Source organism: Juglans microcarpa x Juglans regia, chromosome 7S (assembly GCF_004785595.1).
Source record: "Juglans microcarpa x Juglans regia isolate MS1-56 chromosome 7S, Jm3101_v1.0, whole genome shotgun sequence".
NCBI lineage: Eukaryota > Viridiplantae > Streptophyta > Magnoliopsida > Fagales > Juglandaceae > Juglans > Juglans microcarpa x Juglans regia.
This window is the reverse complement of record NC_054607.1, coordinates 4,431,785-4,450,525: the sequence shown is the minus strand read 5'-3', so window position 1 is coordinate 4,450,525 and position 18,741 is coordinate 4,431,785. Positions and strand designations below refer to the sequence as shown.

The following is an 18,741-nucleotide window of genomic DNA, read 5'->3' as shown; positions in this document are numbered from 1 at the left end:
TGAAAATAATTTATTATAAATACTAATTTTTCTTGTAATATATATTTGTTCACGTTTCCAGTTAGCTCCTATTGAATTCCATTTATGCCCAAGAAAGAAAGAATATTCTGGAGAAATAAAGAAGAGTATGGGCGGGAAGTCCAAGTGAAATTAAGCATACAAAGTAATGTTGCAGTGCGTGCTGGTGGCTTTGCCTGTCTTACTCTAAAATTGGGACCCCATGCTCTCGTATGTCTCTGCCTATGTTAAATTCAGATTTGCCATTTTGTGCAAGTGAATGGGGTCAAACAAAGTTACCCATGTGATTCCTTGCTCCTTTTATGTCTATTTTTGTAGGGTCCACTTCCCATGTGCCCACTTTCAGAGCCCTCCCTCCTCTCCTCACTTTTCTCACTCTACAATCACTAACCCATCAAGATTTTTGGGCTACTTATATGTCCTGACTAACAAGAATCTTGACTAAAAGTCATTCAAATGTTTCATACTGTGCTTAATTGCTTGAGTTTCTTTAGATGGTGAGGTGAGATGGGATGAAATGAATTGAGATGATTTGTAAATAGTAATGAAATTATTAATTAAAATTAGATGAGATGATGTATCAATATAGAAGCAAGGTTTATAAATGATTTTGGTGTTTTTTTTTTTTTATACCAAACAGTCAGACAAGAACAAGAAATGGGTAGGATTATTGACATTTTAAAAAACCAAGAATAATTACTAGTAATACTAGAGTAAAGAAAGTTTCAGAAAATGGGATGCGGGGGTTTGCATCAAAATGTGGATAGCTAAAATAAAGATGTAAACTTTTTGAAATCTGAAATTATTTTGACTTTAAACGAGTCTGATGTGAACTTTTGTTGATTACATGCATTTCCGAGTTTTAGAAACACAAACTAGTGCATAAAAATGCTGTCTCGAGTTTAGATAGTGATTCTGGGGAACCAATAAATATCTTACAAATGGAAAATAGTTTAAAACGACCAAGAAAATAAAATCTTGTAAAATGATATATAGTAATGGAGTACTCTTACTTTTGCTGGATCGAGCATGAATTAATAAAAAAAAAATACCATCTGGGCTCAGATATTCCTCAACCAGATTGATGCCTTGATTTCTGCTATATATATGGAGTTACTGTTCCCGAAAGAATTTGACAGCTTAACCGAAGAGAGAGAGAGAGGGAATTAAAGAATGGCAAGAAGTAATTCTTTTCTAAATAGAATCATATGATATATGACAATTAACAAATTCATGCAGTTTCTTTTTAGCATTCAAAACTCAGAAAACAGCACCACAACTGCTAATTTTGACACCCATGGAAATGGCTGCACTGAAAAAAACAGTGTTCAACCTATGTAGAGACAGCAAAACTAGGAGCTCCTTGGATACTGACAATTTGACAATCAACATGAAACCCCACCCCACGAAGCTCAACTTCAATATATATAGATATATGTCTGGATAGATTTACCTATGACACACACATCTGTAGTGGTATGGACTGTTGATTGGGTCATCCCCCTCTACTGGAACTTGCTCCGCTCTGCACCTGTACTTGCATCCTCTACATTCATTGTAAGTGCAGGTTGGTGCTGTGGATCCTATCATCAATCTCCTTGAGTTCCTCTTCATCATCATTCTTTCACTGCCAGCCTAAGGCTCCGTAAGGTATAAAGCAAGAGTTCAGCACAAAAGAAGAATACTGAATATTTCCTAAGATTCTAAATGAAAAGTTGAGCAATTTGTTGCAGAAAATGCTAGCCAGTCTCTTTCACCTTCAAATATAATTCTTTTTGTAGTCCGGACGGACGAAGGACCCTTGGACGTTGAAGTTCTGATTGATTTCTAGACCCTGCAAGACTAGGAAAATAAGAAAATGTATCTAAATCTTGCAAAAACATGGAATAAACAGTGGAACAAAACCCTGGGAGGAGGAGAAGCAGAAGACAGTTGCTTAAATGTATCTTAAGCAATTCTACACAAGGTAAAAATACTAGCCAGGCCTGTGCCTATCTCTTCATGAACGGTTGTTTTTGTGCAAGAAAGAAGGAAAACTTGATTTGGAAACACATTACATATATGCAGCAGTTCCCCAAGTTGGCAAGCTAAGAGAAGCATCTATTACATTGGGAAACTAGCCAGATTTTGCTAAAACTGTGGCATTTGACATGGTAAAGGAGAAAACTACAGGAAAATAGAGAAATAATGTACGATATCTGGAACACACTGACCTTGTATAACACATGCTGCCAGGGTAAAGGTCATGAAGAATAGCAACACTACGTTGCTTAGTTTCATGCTGGCCATTTTTGCCTTTGTATGGGAATAACTCTGAGGGGGAGATGAATTGGTGTTCATTCAATATGCTTGAAGGATAAATAAATATATGGGAGAGAGAGAGAGAGAGAGAAGCAGAGAGAGAGATCTAAAAGGTGTGGTCAATTAATGACCATAAGAGATAGACTGGCAAAATTTGCAGTGACTCAGAGGAGCACACCTAAGAGGTCCCCAAGCGACAGATCGCGTATTTTGGCTAACTCATGAAACTTCTGCATTATTCATTGGAATTCCAAGAATGCCCACTTCTTTTTCAATCATTTTTGTATGCGAACAACAATCCTTGATTCCTTGACTTCTTTATGCGAATATATTTCAGGGTTCTAAAGGGAATTTCAAGTAAGAAAATCATTTTGCAGAGCCCTTTTGATTCTTTCTGGGTAGATACATCTCACCCACCAAAACCAGCACGCGGGGCTTCCAGGCTTAGACTTGTCTGTAGGATTCCACGAAAAGATCTCGAATGAATTTGGTGAGAAAAAAAAAAAATTATAAATTGAGGAGACTGAGATTCTCTTACAGATTATGGTCAATGTACATGCATTTCCAAACCCAAGCCAATTCTCAAACACAGATGGTAGACATAGGAAATGAAGATACGGGATTTGGTTCCCTCTTCACACGAGTCATAGGCCCTAGCTAGGCCCCAGCACTCAGTCCAGCAATCACGAGTCAGAATAGTAAACTCGTGATGCTGTAATGGTACTACAAAACCAAGGAAACATCTTTTCCATGGTCAGGAAAATAAAATGCTGTGGTGAAACCGAGGGAGATATAGTCATATAGGTGTACGTACGCGTCATTTATAGTTGTAGTACTCGATCCCAGTGTGGCAGTCATGCGTACTCTGATATATATTGAGCACGGGGAACGACGACGGTCGTGCAGGAACGCCCAACTTGGCTTCAAGAGAAGAGAATAGTAATCTCGTGATATTGCAAATGCAGGCCGCACATGCTGTAATCTTCCTTATCCAAGGATGCGCCCTCTTTTTCCATTATTTGAGCAGTCAAAATTAAAAGCTGATTAAAATTTAAATAATATGTGTCAAAAAGATGTTACATTAGATTAGATATTTCAAATAATTTTGATTTTAACTATAGTATTTCACTAAATATAACTAATTACAATTACTTCATCTAATATTAAAATATTAATTTCTCGCTAAAAAAAATAAATTAAATTAATTAGAATATAGTTAACATTTAACATTTAGAATATAATTATTATTAACATTTAATAATACTTTTTTTTAATATTAATTTAATTATAATATAATTATTATTAATATTTAATTGGTAGAACTACAAAATGTGATAAAAATAAATTAAATTAACTAATTATTAAAATAATAATATTTTATTATTATATAGAAAGTAAATGGATAATCCAACGTGGAGATTAAATTTACATGAAATAGGCAAATGTAAATTCATGTAATATTAACTAAAATTTGAAGATATATTTGGCCAATCCAATGAGAATACTCTTAGCATCTTTAAAAATTTACAGAGCATAACACTTGCATTTCTCTTTGCAAGTTTGCATGCTTTTGATCAGGGTTTATAGTGTTTTTTTTGGTGAGAAATTAGTGTAGTTATAAAGAGAATTCATAAAAATAAACTCACGAACTGATATAATTTTATGTGATCTGTTAAATTTACTTTATAATAAAAATAATTTTACAATCTGACGTATTACATTAAATCATATTATTTTATGAATTTAATTTTATGAAATATTACTTAGTTAAAATATTTTTTTTTTTTTTTTATATCCTCAATTAGGAAGATATTGAAGTTGAATAATGCTAGACATCACACTCTCATATTATTATATAAGATGCGATATATTTATCACCATTGTATGATCTTTTATTTTGTTAAAAAATAAATATAAAGGTTGATAGACAATATCACCTCATCATACTGGGATGACAATATGGTATATAAAATCTTCATTCTTGGCTTAATGGACAATATTTGGGGGTTTTCTTTCTGGTCAAATTTAGTAGTTTATATTTTGCAAAATTTTCCTAGCTTTGAAGTTCTACACCTATAATGGGCTGAATTAACCTGTAAATCCCTAAAAAAATAATAAATACCCAATACATGAGGAAAAATAGTTTTCAGGCTTGATTTATTCTTTTTTTGGAAGAAAAATTGTGATGGGTTTATATAAAGTTATGTAAATATATAAATATTAATTTTTAAAGACATTGATTAGAGTATTTGTGATCTAAATTCACCTTATATGTAAGCCTAAAAAAATGTGAATAATGTGTATTTGTTCTGAATGATGATGCCTTCGCAACACTTTTGACTTGGGAGTTGGAACTCCCGCGACTGCCCAACCTTTGAAGAATACCAAACTGAACTTTTGGCATTTGCCTCTATCCTCTGCGTCTTTCTCCTCCTCCCCCACTTGCACAAACCGCAACTCGGAAACTATCCCTTTCCCTTCTCCCCCAACCTCTCTCTCCTCAGCGTCGCTGCCCAAGCAAAGCATCCAGTTTCTCCCTGCCGATCAATATCACCAAGTTCCATGTCTCGTCTAACACACAAAGCTGAACTCCGGGAACCCACCTACCATATTCTTCTGTTTCTCTGTTTTTCTCTTTTTACACCTTGGAATGGCCACCGAAAAAGCAAGGGTTTCCATGCCGGTGGGGGTGACTCATTTGAAGTACTCGAACCGGGTGGTTTTGAAAACTATATTGGAACGTAGTGATGGAGGGTTGGGACTGGTTGGCGAGAGAGTTGTAATCGGAGGATGGGTGAGGTCTTCGAAGGAGGTGACGACGAAAGATCCTTTGCCGCCGTCACCGTCACCATCACCTCCACAGAAAACGGATGCTGGGACGGGTGAAATGGGGCCGAAAGATGCGAGCTTTATTGAAATTCTTCAGTCTCGGATACCCTTTTTCCGGTCGATTATGAAAGTTTTAGGTGGTGGGAATTACAACCATTTTCGCGAAAATTCGGAACAGGGGATTCCCAGGACGCCCCCGCCTTCGATTGCTTTCTTGCAAGTTAGCGACGGCTCATGTGTTAGCTGTCTTCAGGTACCTTCAATTGGTATTTGAGAAATGATATTTGCGGAGAACGCTTACATTATAAGATTCCACGTTAGAAATTGCAAATAAATGCTTACATTAGAAGATTCCACGTTCCTCTGGGATTAGCTTTCTTAAAATTGAAACCCCAAAATTATCCCCAGAAAAAAGACTTGCAGACGGGCTGGGCCAAAATCTTACATATTACTCCATCACAGCTCATCTAGATTTTGAAACCCACAATTTTGAGGTATTAAGTTCCACATTTTTATTTTCTTCTATTTTTTTTTTGTGGGATTGATTATTCTGTCCTTTGCTGAAGGCATATCGTCATTTTTACTCATTTTCTTTTATTTATTTTTCATGAGGCTAGATACATCAAAGTGGAAAATATAGGCCGCCTCTAATTAGTTGGAAATATTTGAATCATGGCACTGGCTCTTAGGATTTATATAATCTTTCTGTCTGGAATTAAAATCTCTCAGGTTGTTGTAGCTTCTGCTATAGCTTCCCCGTGCCAGCTCCTGCGTACTGGAACATGTATACTGGTGGAGGGTGTATTGATGCAGCTATCAGAACTAGGAAAACATGTCATCGAGCTTAAAGTGGATAAAATTCTTCATATAGGGACAGTGGATCATGACAAGTATCCGTTATCAAAGAAAAAGTTACCATTTGAAATGTTGAGGGATTTTTCCCAGTTTCGACCTCGGACAACTACGGTAAATTAAAAAAAATCCTTTTGCCATGTTATTGTATTTATTGTAGTCCTTCCTGACCATTTCTTGTTATTTTCTCTCTTTTTGAAGTTATCACATGCAGTGCCAGATAAGTTTTACATTTAATCCAACTTTAACATGTTTTGAGGTGGGATAATTTTGTGTTTAAATTATTTGAAAATATGGGTTCTCGTACATGAACATTAGGTTGATAATAGAAACCAAACTTACAGAAACATCAAATGATTTCGTGGCTCTTGCTATATTATACATTGCCAGTATACTTTTCCAGTAGTTCTGCGTGCGTGAAGGGAAGTTCTAGAATGATTTCAATGCTTCTTCTAGGAAAAAGAACTTGTTGGTGAGGCTCTAGTCTTGTATCATGCAACTTCTTGAGCAATACAGCCTGCTAGTGTTACCATCATACATTCTAACCCTATCAAAGAGGCTGCACTTACAATAGGTTTTAATCACAACAATTAGAGCCATTTCGGACACCTACTGTTTTTTGTTACCAGAATCGTAGTGATGGGACTTTTTTGCTAATTCTGATAGCATGTTTCATATTATATAGGTGGCATCTGTTACGAGAATCAGTAATGCCCTGACCTTCGCAACTCACACATTCTTTCAAAACCTGGGGTTCTTTCACATGCAAGTACCTATTATCACAACCACAGACAGTGAAGGATTAACTGAAAAATTCTCGGTTACGACTCTTTTTGGCAAAGCAGACAAGATGGAGAAGCCAACTACCATTAAGGACACTGAAGGTGTTAGCCTTGAAGTTATCAAGTCTGCTGCGAAGGAGAAAGCTAAGCTAGTTGAAGAACTAAAGAAAAGTGAAAGCAACAAGGAAGCACTGGCTGCCACACTTCAGGATTTTCAGAAACCAAATGAAGCGTCACAGTTAAAAGCAAGAGAAAAATCAAAACCAGCAACTTCACTGAAGGCCAATAAAGTTAACTTTTCTGAAGATTTCTTCTCCTGTCGAACTTATCTGACCGTTTCTGGTCGCCTACACCTGGAGAGCTATGCATGTGCCCTTGGAAATGTTTACTCAATTGGACCCCGATTCCGGGCAGATTGTGCTGGACATGTGGCAGAGAGGTTAATGATTGAGATCGAAATGGCATTTGCACAGTTAGAGGTACAAGCTCGTTTTACTCCTGATTTTTAAGTATTTCTTTGATAACATATATATACCTTTTAACCGTGGTGTCCAGTATGCATTTCAAATCTAGTTTATAGGTCACCTCAATAAACATTATTAAAAATGTGTTCAGGGCATCTTTCCTAGAACCGCATGTTGAGATTTATACCTAGAAATAACTGTCAAGTCAAGGGAGGCCCTTGAGTTAGTTCCATAATTAATATTCTCATTCCTATTTTGTTATTACTGCTGCATGCACAATTTGTAAACAGTTCACACAAAAGAATTAGTACATTACTTCCATTTAGCGAGTCTTGAAATCAGTTCCAAGAGGTAGATCATTTGCCAAGTCTGGTTCATTATTATCAAATATTGACTCCTTGATGCTAACTCTCAAAACATGTTTTAACTCCAATTCAATTTCATAGAGAATAATGCATAGCTAGCAGATCCCCTTTTCAATAACCTCCCCATATTGTGATAATATCACATGCTTAATTAGAGATTTAAACAATTTTTCAGATCTACGGTGTGCCATACTATATATCCAAATGGAAATTGTTTTAACTTCTTTTTAACTGTCTTCCTTTCTCATATGTGGATGGACTCCCCTCTTTTATCTCATAGTATGTCCATAATTTTCAGGATGTCATGTGCTGTGCAGATGACTTTTTCAAGTTCCTCTGCAAATGGGTGTTGGATAATTGTCCCGAAGATATGAAATTTGTTTCAAAACGAATTGACAAAACCCGTATTGATCGTCTTCAATCAATGATATACAGTAAAGTTGAAAAGATCACCTACACTGAAGTTGTAGATGTATTAGGAAAGGTATACCATACTAAAAATTCCCTGGACATATCTTCTGATGGTTGTTTTCACCTGAACAATTTTCGCTTTATAGATGTGTTTTTATCATTTCATCCCAGGTTGCAGACCAGAAGTTTGAAGTAAAACTTCAGTGGGGTTCTGCGCTCACAGCAGAGCATCTAAGGTATGCCGGTTTTTCTAACAATTGGGCATGCATATGTCTGAAAGGTAGGAAGCGAGGCCTCACAACTATTTAAAGTATCTACCTTCTTTTAACTTCATTACAGTTATTTGGTAGAGGTGATCCACAAGAACCCTGTAATGATATACAATTATCCAAAAGGAGTTAAGCCATTTTATGCTCGCTTGAATGATGATAGAAAAACTGTTGCAGCATTTGATTTGGTGCTACCAAAGGTGAGCTCAAAATGAGTTTTTTCGTGTCCTTTTGACACTGAAGTGCTTTTTTTGTATAGAATCAGACTTGTAATTAAGCTGTTCATAAAGCTGGATGAATATTATCTTTTGCAGGCAAGAATCTTAATTTCAGGTAGCCAAAATGAGGAGCGATTGGACATTTTAAGTTCAAGGTAATGAAGATCTTACCCCTATCTAGCCATTCATTAGGGCATTATATCTGGGAGTTTGGTTGTATGAGAAAGCCATGGGAGTGGACAACGGGATCTGTAAATTATACGTCAACTAATTATTGACAATACCAGCGGAAGTATCATCTGTAAAAGATGTCAGTCACACTATTCCATTTGCCCCGGATCTCAATGGTCTCACAGACTATGGTGCCAGTGGCCCTCCGATGCGTATCCACAGATTAAAATTTGATAAGTATGGACACTAGGTAGTCTATGAACACATAGAAGTGGTTTCTATTTGGACAATCAAACTAACAAGAAATATAGGTAGGACTTGATGGTTTTCTTGTTTGTCAGAAAATAATTCAGATTTATTGTACAAAATGACATAAATAAACAACTGAGGTCAAAGTTTAGCTGGACTGAAAACAAAAATAGACGAACCCTTGCAGTGGACAATTATGTAATCTTCTGGTTCATTTTTGCAGCCTATATGGATGGTGATATAGTCTTATGGCCTCGAAGCTGTGAAAATTAACATATTTCTTCATTGCTTTTGTTAACAGAATAAAGGAATTGGGGTTGCCCAGAGAACAGTACGACTGGTACTTAGATCTTCGCAGGCATGGAACAGTCGAGCACTCTGGATTCAGTCTTGGGTTCGACCATATGGTTCTCTTTGCTACTGGGCTGACTGATGCTGTAGATGTTATCCCTTTTCCCAGGAGTTATGCAAAAGCCAACAACTAATGCTGTAGATTGTTTTGTGCCATTGAAATCTCTGTTCATCACATGAACGCATAAATGTATGTGACATAGATTTATAATTAGAAGGAAGTAACTCCGCAAATGCACCTTCTCTTGGTATCTTGACTGTGCTTCAAAGGAAATACTCGGAAAAATCATCTAATGGATTCTCACTTTTAGGCCTTAAGTCTTTATTTTTTTCTGATTCTTCTTGGGAGAACCAAACAAAAGCATTTTTAATAATTGCCAACCCACAAATGTGCAAGAGATCTACCAGTCATAAACGCTTTATACAAGCCATTAGGAATTTTATTTAACCACTTCATACTTCATAGAGTTGATTGCATCATGACATACATAAAATTTTCCCTAGTGCTTCTTGTAAGTCATCTTTATGGGTACGATTCAAAGCAGTTTCATATTTCTTAGCAGGAAAATATTGACAAACATTTAAAATTTCTTAGATAGTGCCCCATATAGGCTTAGAATATTTATGGATAAACTATGGCCCTTACATTATTAGCCACGGTACTGTTCGAGTCAAGTGGATAGAAAAATGGATAGAGCTCGTATCGAACGTAACAACTACTATATAGAACTCGGCATCCCTTCCGGTTACTGCAAATGGTTTCAAAATTCCCAACCGCAATGGCCAAACACTGAGCACAGTCTATCTGAGATAGGTCCCTTGTGCACTGCACCAATGCATAAAGTGTCACCAAAGATGACAATTTGGTGTCACCTTTCCCAAGACCTTCATTCTTAGGCTCGACAGCTCGTGCTCTAATTTCATCCATCAGAGCTCCTAGTTGTTTATTGAAGTTTTCAGGATCTGTTACAGTACCTACATTGAAGTAGAATATACCAACAGAAGTATCAACTTCTCCAGCGAAGCTCTTGTTGTTGTAACGCAGAAAGCAGTAGTCGTACCAAATTCTTGAGTCAGCTTGTTTCGGACAGCGTTGGCGTATCAGTTTTGCTGCATCTTGGATGCAACTTGAGCAGTCTGTGCTGCTCACATCTCCTCTGCATTGAGCCAGGCCAAAAACTTGGTCGTCCCCTCTACCGAAGGAAGTAGCAATATAACCATTGGAGGAGGTTTTAGAAACCAATTCAGCTAGCAAGCGATCAATATTTACTGATATTTGGCTAACACGACTAATATTAGTATTTAGATTGCAGAAATTTCCTAAAGGATCTGCAGCATCTGCATTGCACAAGCATAGAGCTAGTAAGAGAAGAATCTTGTATATCAAACTCATACTTCTCCTTTTGTAGCTCACATGCATGAAACTTCATTTCACGAGGTGGTTGTTTATAGACTTGAGGTAGTGGGTTTGGAACTAGATGTGGGGGAACACTCAGCAGACATTATTGACTGGTTTGCTCATCACCACCTTGATGAGTGGAAAAACTAACATGTTTCTAGAAAGTCATCGTAGTGATCTGGTTTCAATGATTTTGTTGAATGCTAAGGATTCAATGCCAAAGTAATTATTATGCTGTGAAGATGCTGCCAACCCGCCAAAAAAAGAAAAGAAAGTGTAGTATCAAGTTTTAACTGTTTTTAATTGGCTGCCTGATGTAGTAAAAGCATCAATAGAGCCGTTCTTTAGCAGCAGCCAGCAAGGTAGATTTCTCCTGAGAAAAATAGAATGCACCATTTTTATACAGATTCTGCTCAGCATTTATCATTTGACAAATGATCTTAATTTGAAACTCTTGACCCATTTTCACTCAAACGTGAGCTCCAATAAGGGCAATAAGCCTGCTATCATAATTGTTTTGAACTTAAAAACAGCATTAAAAAACTTGAGGAGGCCAATCTTGCCAGCATTTACAAAGACATTTTAGTTGGTGGTGACTGGATTCCATTTCCACTACTGGCCAAAAAAGAGTATAAAATCACAACCAGAAAAAAGGAAAAAAACTACAGAAGATTGATATTTTGAGAGGTGCAGAAGGCACAAGGGTTGTCAATCACAGCTCTTGCTGCACAATACCAATCTGTTTGATTGGTTGACTTATCTCATTATTCCTTCACAGTCTTTCTTCTTTGCCCTGTCATATTTCAATATTAGTTGCTGACAGCGACGGGTGAGGAGATCAGCCGCGTGCTAAATTTTGACTAGATGCTGCTACTCACTCACTGCTAGTCCTTAATATAATGTTTTAATTTATCAAAATCGTTGCTTATTCCTTAAAACTTTTTGTTGCGTGATTGTGAAGGGCGTGTTTCCCAAGTCGTGATTAATGAAGGAGCTCATTCTAAGGTAATGAATTTTATACCAAAGATTGGATGGCACGACTCATGATGGAGTTAGCGTGTAGCCTAGTTTGTTTGTGGGCAGTAAAAGTCCCGATCGGAATTTAGACTGAATTGAATGCTAGAATAATTTTAAATATAGACTTCTTTTGATTGCATGTTTTATAAAATACGTTAGACATAAATATAGCTCACAATGATATTTTGTTTTAATCCATTATGTTGAGTGATCATTTGGAGTTTATTGCACCTTAGTAATATAAGATTATATCATATTTATATTGTGGTAAAATTACGTATGTAGACTTGAAAATTCAAGGGTCTTTATTCTGAAATTTTTAAAGACCCATTAGAATTTGAGTCCTTAATAGGAGGACTCCATAAGTTTTCTTTTATAAGAGGCTAGGTCTCTCCTCCTCTTTATATGTCCATTGGCTTGCTCCATTAATAGCTGGTATTTTTGTGAGGAGCAAGGAGGGAAAGATCTATCTATTTACATTCTCCAAACATGGCTTCTGTAGGTACATTCTCACCATTTTCGTGTTCTGTATTACTATTCAGATTCTAGTTTCTAGCATGTATTTTCGTATTTTTACATTGAAATCAAATCAAATCAATATAATTGTAAATTGAGTATGACATCTAAATACATAACTTTCAAATTACTAAACTCATCTTAACTCAAAACCTCTTTACACGTGAAATCTACAACTTTTTTCAATTCAATATCTCTTTACATGCAGGATACACAATCTTTTTTAACTTTTCATAAATACATCTAAACTCATCTTATGTGGAACTTACAAAACTCACTTTATCACCTCAACTTCCTATTATTCATAAAAAACTTAACTCATCTTAACATCTAAATAGGAACTGTTGACCTGATTCCATAAAGATTCATTGTAGTTTTTTTGTAGTTTTGTAGTTATATATTATATTATACTCTTGTATTGTCTCGTATTCTTTGGTTATCGTCTAAAATAAAATTCTGATCTTGCAACTCTATAAACTCTGAAATATTGTCAAACCACGCAAATTTTATATCGTGTATAATTGATTCTACTCTTTCATTTTTATTTTTCTCTTCACGTTCCTAACAAAAATTGTATAACAAGGAGTGATTTGGCAGGAAACTTGTAGATAATGTTTTTCTGTTCATGAGAATATGAATTCTGGTTATTATGTTTACAATCCGAAAAAAACTAGCTCGTGATATACGTTAGTTTTGGTTGAGGATAGTCATTCGAAAGGCTTACTAGAGATTGAAAATTCATGGATATATTGATGTTATAACTAGTTGTTAACTGTTTCAAACATATAATAATGGTAATTTGAATGCTAAATCATGGTTTGATTATGTGGTTATCATTTTCTCAAAATTTTTGGACAATTTTTCTTGTGCATTTAGTGCTTTGGTAGAAAGTAAACAAATATTATTGAAGCTACGCTGCAGTTGACTCATCTATTATCTCATGTTCAAGTAAGAAACTCGCACCTTACCAGTAGAAAAATGAAACACATACAATTTTTTACATAGCTCTGTTTTAATTTAATGAGGGATATTTTTATAAAATAATTTTTAAAAGTAACATTGCTTCACAGAAATACCCTTAATTTAAAACGTGGTTGTATTTAAAAAATTATAAAAATAATTGTACATGTATCATTACTTTGTAAATATTACTTACACAAGCTTTGTTCATGAATCATACTCGAATAATAGAATTACATGCATGCAACTGAGGAGTTTTTTTTTTTTTTTTGGATAACAAGAATTTCATTCATCAACAAAAACATTACAAACAATGTTTTTCAACCCATATAATAGGCTCAATAAACTGAGGGAAAGAACCTTCCCATACACATATCTCTTCAACATGCCATGCATATCTTGCGAGCTTGTGTCCACCTTCATTGTTGCTGGAGCCAACATGTTGAATGCTACACTGGTTAAAGAGCGTCATCAACTCTTGAATTTCCTTGATGACGTTACCCAACAGAGACTTGGGAAAGGCATCATGACTTTGAATGCTAGCCATAATCAATGAATCTGTTTCTATCTCCAACTTGGGTATACCTTTATGCAAGCATAGTTGTAAACCTCTAAGAATGGCCAACAATTCAATCTCAAGAGGATCATTAACTGCCATTTCTTTCTTGCTTGCTACAAGAAGTACATCCCCTTTCTCATCTCGTAATAAAACTCCCACACTTGCTTTTTGTTGATTAGAGAAAATGGCACCATTCACATTTAGCTTCAAAAATCCAACCTGAGGAGCAGTCCATCTGTCTTTACTCTTTTGCCCACCAGACTTCACATTTTTCAGATCAGACCATGAGGCTAATGCATGGTGGACAACTACCACATGAGAAGGTAAAATATGATTCACTTTTTCCACATCCCACCTGAAAGAATTCTTATCAATAAGATCTTCAACAGTTTGGTAAGGATGCTACATTGCCTCAGGAACAATAGAATTCAACTCTCTAAAGTTTGGGACCCAATAATCACGCCACAGATTAATAGTTGAACCATTTCCCACCCTCCATCAACAACCCATCTTTAAACTCTTTATTGTATCCCAAATACATCTCTATGCATAAGATGGGATAGAACCCAACTTTGCTCCAAATAAATGTGAATTTGGAAAGTATCTAGCTTTATACAATTTATGCAACAATGTGCTCTCTTCACACATGATCCCTCCACCCTTGCTTAGCAAGTAGGGCCATATTAAAAAATTTTAGGTCCTTGAATCCCAAGCCTCCCTCTTTCTTAGAATCACACATTTTCCTTCAACTCACCCAATGAATTCTATTCTCATCTTTCTTTTGGCCCTACCAAAACTTAGCCATCATTCTCTCTAAATCCTTACACAACCCATCTGGTAATTTGAAACAATTCATTGAGTAGGTAGGGATGTACATAGCAACAACCTTGATCAAAATTTCTTTTCCCTTTGAGACAACACATTTTTCTTCCAGTTCTTCAATTTCTATCACACCTTGTACTTAATCTCAAAAAAAACTTGACTCTTCTCTCGACCAACCACTGGTGGTAACACCAGGTATCTATCATACTGCTAAAACTACTGGACACCTCACAAATTCAGTAACTCCTCCTACTAGGCTCTTGTGACATTCCTGCTAAAAACTGTTGTTGTCTTTGCCCTATTAACTTGTTGGCTAGAAGCTTGTTCAAAGACTTGTAGTAGATTTTGCATCTTTAGATTTTCAACCATATCAGCTCTGCAAAATAGAATATAATCATTTGCCTTTTGCAGATGATTGTATTCTAGGAGCCCCTCTACAGATTTGAATGCCTTTATTCTGATTCTGAACAGTAGCTTGTTGTAAAAGACATATAAGACCTTCAGTACATAGCAAGAAATGATAAGGATATAGAGGATCTCCTTGTCTCAATCCTCTAGATGGAAAGATTGGTCCTTTGGGCTCACCATTAATAAGAACAGAAAAAGAAATTGTTCTAACACACAACATGACTAAATCTACTCATTTCTTAGCAAACCCCATTGTAAGCATTGAATGCTCTAAAAAAGGCCAGATAACCCTATCATACGCTTTTCTCATATCCAATTTAAGAGACATAAAACCCTCTTTCCGACCCCTCTTCCTTCTAAAAAAATAAATGAGTTCATACGCAATAAGTACATTATCAATAATAAGACGACCTGGGACAAAGACACTTTGAGAATTTGAAATAACATGAGAAAGTAAACCTTTTAGCCTATTTGCTAGAATCTTAGAAATCAACTTGTAAATCACATTATAAAGGCTAATAGGTCTATAATCAGCTACATTCATAGGATTTTTTTTCTTAGGAATCAAAGTGATGTATGTTTGATTAATAGCTCGAGGGAATTGACCAGAGTTAAATGCCTTGAGCACAACAGAGATCACTGATTTGCCCACAATATGCCTGTATTTTTGGTAGAACAATGGAGCCATAACATCGGGTCCTGTGGCTTTTGTAAGGTTCATTTGTTGCAAAGCATCAACAACTTCTTCTCTTGTGAAACTGTGCAGCATGTCCTAGTTCATCTCCTCAACTACTCGACCTTCTAATCCACTTAGGAACTCCAAATTGCCACTGATTGCAGATCTAGCAAACATATCATTGAAGTATTGTAAAATGACCTGGTCCTTAGCCTCATTCACTTGCCATCTCCCATCTGAATCATTCCCTCCCAGAATATGGTTCTTTTTCTTTCTTTATGAAGCTCTTCTATGAAAGAACTTGGCATTTAGATCCCCTTCCTTCAGTCATAAGGCTTTAGACTTTTGTCTCCAAATTATTTCTTATTTTTTCAGCCATTTTTGCAATTATTTTCATGCCTCTCTTTGCTTGACATGGTTCAGTCTAAAAGGATCCTGAATTTGAATCTGTTTCAACTTTGATCTTGCATTCTTTATGTTGGTTTGAACATGCCCAAAAGTGCTTTTGTTCAAATTTTGCAACTTCTGATTACACCTACTTATCTTCCTCATCATCCCTTATATATCATCCATACCTGGTTCATAACTCCAAGATTTAGAAATAACCAGTTCACACTCTTCATTGTCAGCCCACATTGCCTTAAATCTAAAAGGCCTTTTACCTCCACCTGAAATCCCTTCATCATTCTGAAATACGACAATTGGTGAATGATTAGAATGGGCAACTATTCCATGATGTACTCTAACATTTGGAAACATATTGGACCAATCATCATTTGCCAAAAATCGATCAATCCTCTCACTGATTAGTTGGTTAGCATCCCTACCATTAAACCATGTAAATTTTGAACTTGAGTATCCCAAATCAAACAGGCCACAATCATCTATAACATCTCTAAACTCACACATTTGTCTCTTTAATCTACTTCTACCCCTATCTTATTTTGATTATTCAAAATTTCATTAAAATCACCAAAGATTAGCCAAGCAACCGGGCTATGAACTTTTAGCAAAAGCATAAGGGCCCAAGACTCACATCTTCTAGCCACTTCAAGGTGACCATATATACCAGTTAGAAACCACTCTTCACAATCACCTTTCACACACGCATGAATATGAAATATTGAGTAACTCTGAATATGAATGTTGTATTACTCTTTTCATAAAAGTGCAAAACCACCACTCCTACCTACACTGTCAACAACCAAGCATCCTTGAAAGCCTAATCTCCTTTTAACAACCTCCATCTTTTGAACAGAAAGTTTTGTTTCAATTAGGAACATTGTTTGGGGGACTTCACTTATGATAAGGTCATGAAGCGCACAAATTCCTTGTGGGTTCCCAAACTCACGGGAATTCCAACTTATAATTTTCATAATTCCCTGCAGAGCTGAGACCTAGCCTCCACTGATAAATTTTGGTTAGAACCATCCCTAGTCTCCTTAGCATCTATCAATCCTGCTCTTAATCTCTTACTATCATGCAAAAGATATTTATTAACAGAACCATCCCTAGCAATTTGTTTCTTACAATCACCCTACTTTTTGCTTCCCCACTGAGGGAGAGATGAGAAATCTGACCTGTTGCACAAGTAGGATGAGAAATATGACGAGCTCTCCTATTCCAATTTCCACGAGTAGGATGATCATCTTGCTGTCAAGACTGAGTTGCAATAGAGTTCTGTGTAGCCGTTGGAACAAGTGGATTAAACTTAAGGCCAATACCTGAGCCACCACTAAGCTTAGATGCATTAATGGGCTATGAAGAAAAGCCCATTTCGATGACCCATTTGGACTAGATCTCATTTATCCCTTTAACGTCTTTAACCTTTCCCCTTTTTCTGCTTCAAAATCATCCATTACAGATTTCATCTTTTCTTTCTCAATTCTTTCCCTAACTAGCTCCTTCAACAATGGACTTCCCCTATTTTCCTCCTCATCAATGGCGCTATTCACGCCTTTTCCCAAGCTATTGCCATTAGGGCTATTAACATCAACATTGGAAACGTCTACCGTGTTTTGGTAATTGGCCCTCCGGCCATATGGAATTGCTTTGTCTTCTTCCTCTGGACTCTGAACAGACAACTACTCTTCACTTCTCTTGCCAGTCCACCCATTTGAGCTGCATTATCATATTGCCAACTTGCATAGACATCTACACGTAGCCAAGTATCAAACTGCTCATTGCCACCCCTTTGTTTTATATCTTTTAAGTAAGGTAGTCCTGAGTGCAATATACGACCACACTCGAAGCATACCCTTGGTAACTTCTCATAGCAAATTGGGATCTAAACATTTCTACCATTTACTCAAACCATACGACCTCTTGCAATGGGTATCCATTTTTATTTCCACACATAAACTCTTCCCCCATCCGACATCGTCCTCATCCACATCCACTTCTTCTACCTCCCCCATTGTATTCCTGAGCCTTTTTCCAGTATGTCGATTCATGCACGTCAATGGAAAATTATGCAATTAAACCCATAATGATGCATGATTGAAATCCATCTTGTGAGGTTGGATAAAACCATCAAATGACTTGAGAACAAATAGGTGATTATCAAAAAATCAAGGGCGTCTCCCTTCCACCCTCTGTTTATTAGCATGTGTTTCAATAATGATAAGGAAAATATTTTGTCCCACTTCTTGAAAGCTTGTCTGCTTTGTCAATTTCCACACTTTTGCCATTGTTGCAGCTACAATGACTTTTGTAATCACACGCTCCATGCACACTTTCCCAATTAAACACCTTTCCCCCTTGCGCTGAGCATTCTCACAGGCCTCTTCACCAATGTCAATTGGTTGATCTTCCTCCTCCGTAAGAGATAATTGTCCCTATCTTCCTTCAATTTCTTCCATTTTGAAAAAATCATACTAGAATTTCAAACAACACTAACTCACTTTCACCACCTTTGCGTCTCAAAGCAAGAGCAAAGAGGAGACTTGGTGAGTGGCGTTTTGATTCATAAAGACTAGGGCTAACCAGATCTTACAGTAATAACATACCTTCCCATTTTGGGAGGTCCAACTTTGATGACACATCGGTAGTACTGATGCTTTTGGTGAAGGAAAATAAGCCAAAACAAAAAGGATGAACTTTCC

At 36.4% G+C, this 18,741-nt stretch overlaps 3 protein-coding genes across 6 annotated transcripts; 1 reads left to right on the top strand and 2 right to left on the bottom strand.

Annotated features, from left to right (window-relative positions):
* Nucleotides 1-1,192: 1,192 nt before the first annotated feature.
* On the bottom strand, nucleotides 1,193-3,155 carry LOC121240375 (EPIDERMAL PATTERNING FACTOR-like protein 9). Of its 4 annotated transcripts, XM_041137797.1 has the most exons (5): nucleotides 2,858-3,086; nucleotides 2,498-2,773; nucleotides 2,232-2,331; nucleotides 1,776-1,860; nucleotides 1,193-1,653 (listed from the first exon to the last, which is right to left on the bottom strand). In XM_041137797.1, the coding sequence occupies exons 2-5, from the start codon at nucleotides 2,553-2,555 to the stop codon at nucleotides 1,468-1,470; spliced, it is 429 nt and encodes a 142-aa protein (XP_040993731.1). In that variant the 5' UTR covers nucleotides 2,556-2,773; nucleotides 2,858-3,086; the 3' UTR covers nucleotides 1,193-1,467. The 4 variants fall into 4 exon arrangements, with proteins under 4 accessions (XP_040993731.1, XP_040993734.1, XP_040993732.1 ...); XM_041137800.1 differs by lacking the exons at nucleotides 2,498-2,773; nucleotides 2,858-3,086 and adding an exon at nucleotides 3,134-3,155; XM_041137798.1 differs by lacking the exon at nucleotides 2,858-3,086 and having other exon boundaries at nucleotides 2,498-2,830.
* Nucleotides 3,156-4,614: 1,459 nt separating this feature from the next.
* On the top strand, nucleotides 4,615-9,508 carry LOC121240373 (asparagine--tRNA ligase, cytoplasmic 2). Its single transcript, XM_041137794.1, has 8 exons — nucleotides 4,615-5,401; nucleotides 5,878-6,114; nucleotides 6,686-7,261; nucleotides 7,910-8,095; nucleotides 8,194-8,258; nucleotides 8,362-8,491; nucleotides 8,606-8,664; nucleotides 9,231-9,508. Exons 1-8 carry the CDS (start codon nucleotides 4,970-4,972, stop codon nucleotides 9,412-9,414), a joined length of 1,869 nt encoding a protein of 622 aa, XP_040993728.1. The 5' UTR covers nucleotides 4,615-4,969; the 3' UTR covers nucleotides 9,415-9,508.
* Nucleotides 9,509-9,721: 213 nt separating this feature from the next.
* Nucleotides 9,722-10,707, bottom strand: LOC121240374 (cysteine-rich repeat secretory protein 55-like). Its single transcript, XM_041137795.1, has one exon. It carries the CDS (start codon nucleotides 10,698-10,700, stop codon nucleotides 9,903-9,905), a length of 798 nt encoding a protein of 265 aa, XP_040993729.1. The 5' UTR covers nucleotides 10,701-10,707; the 3' UTR covers nucleotides 9,722-9,902.
* Nucleotides 10,708-18,741: the final 8,034 nt, after the last annotated feature.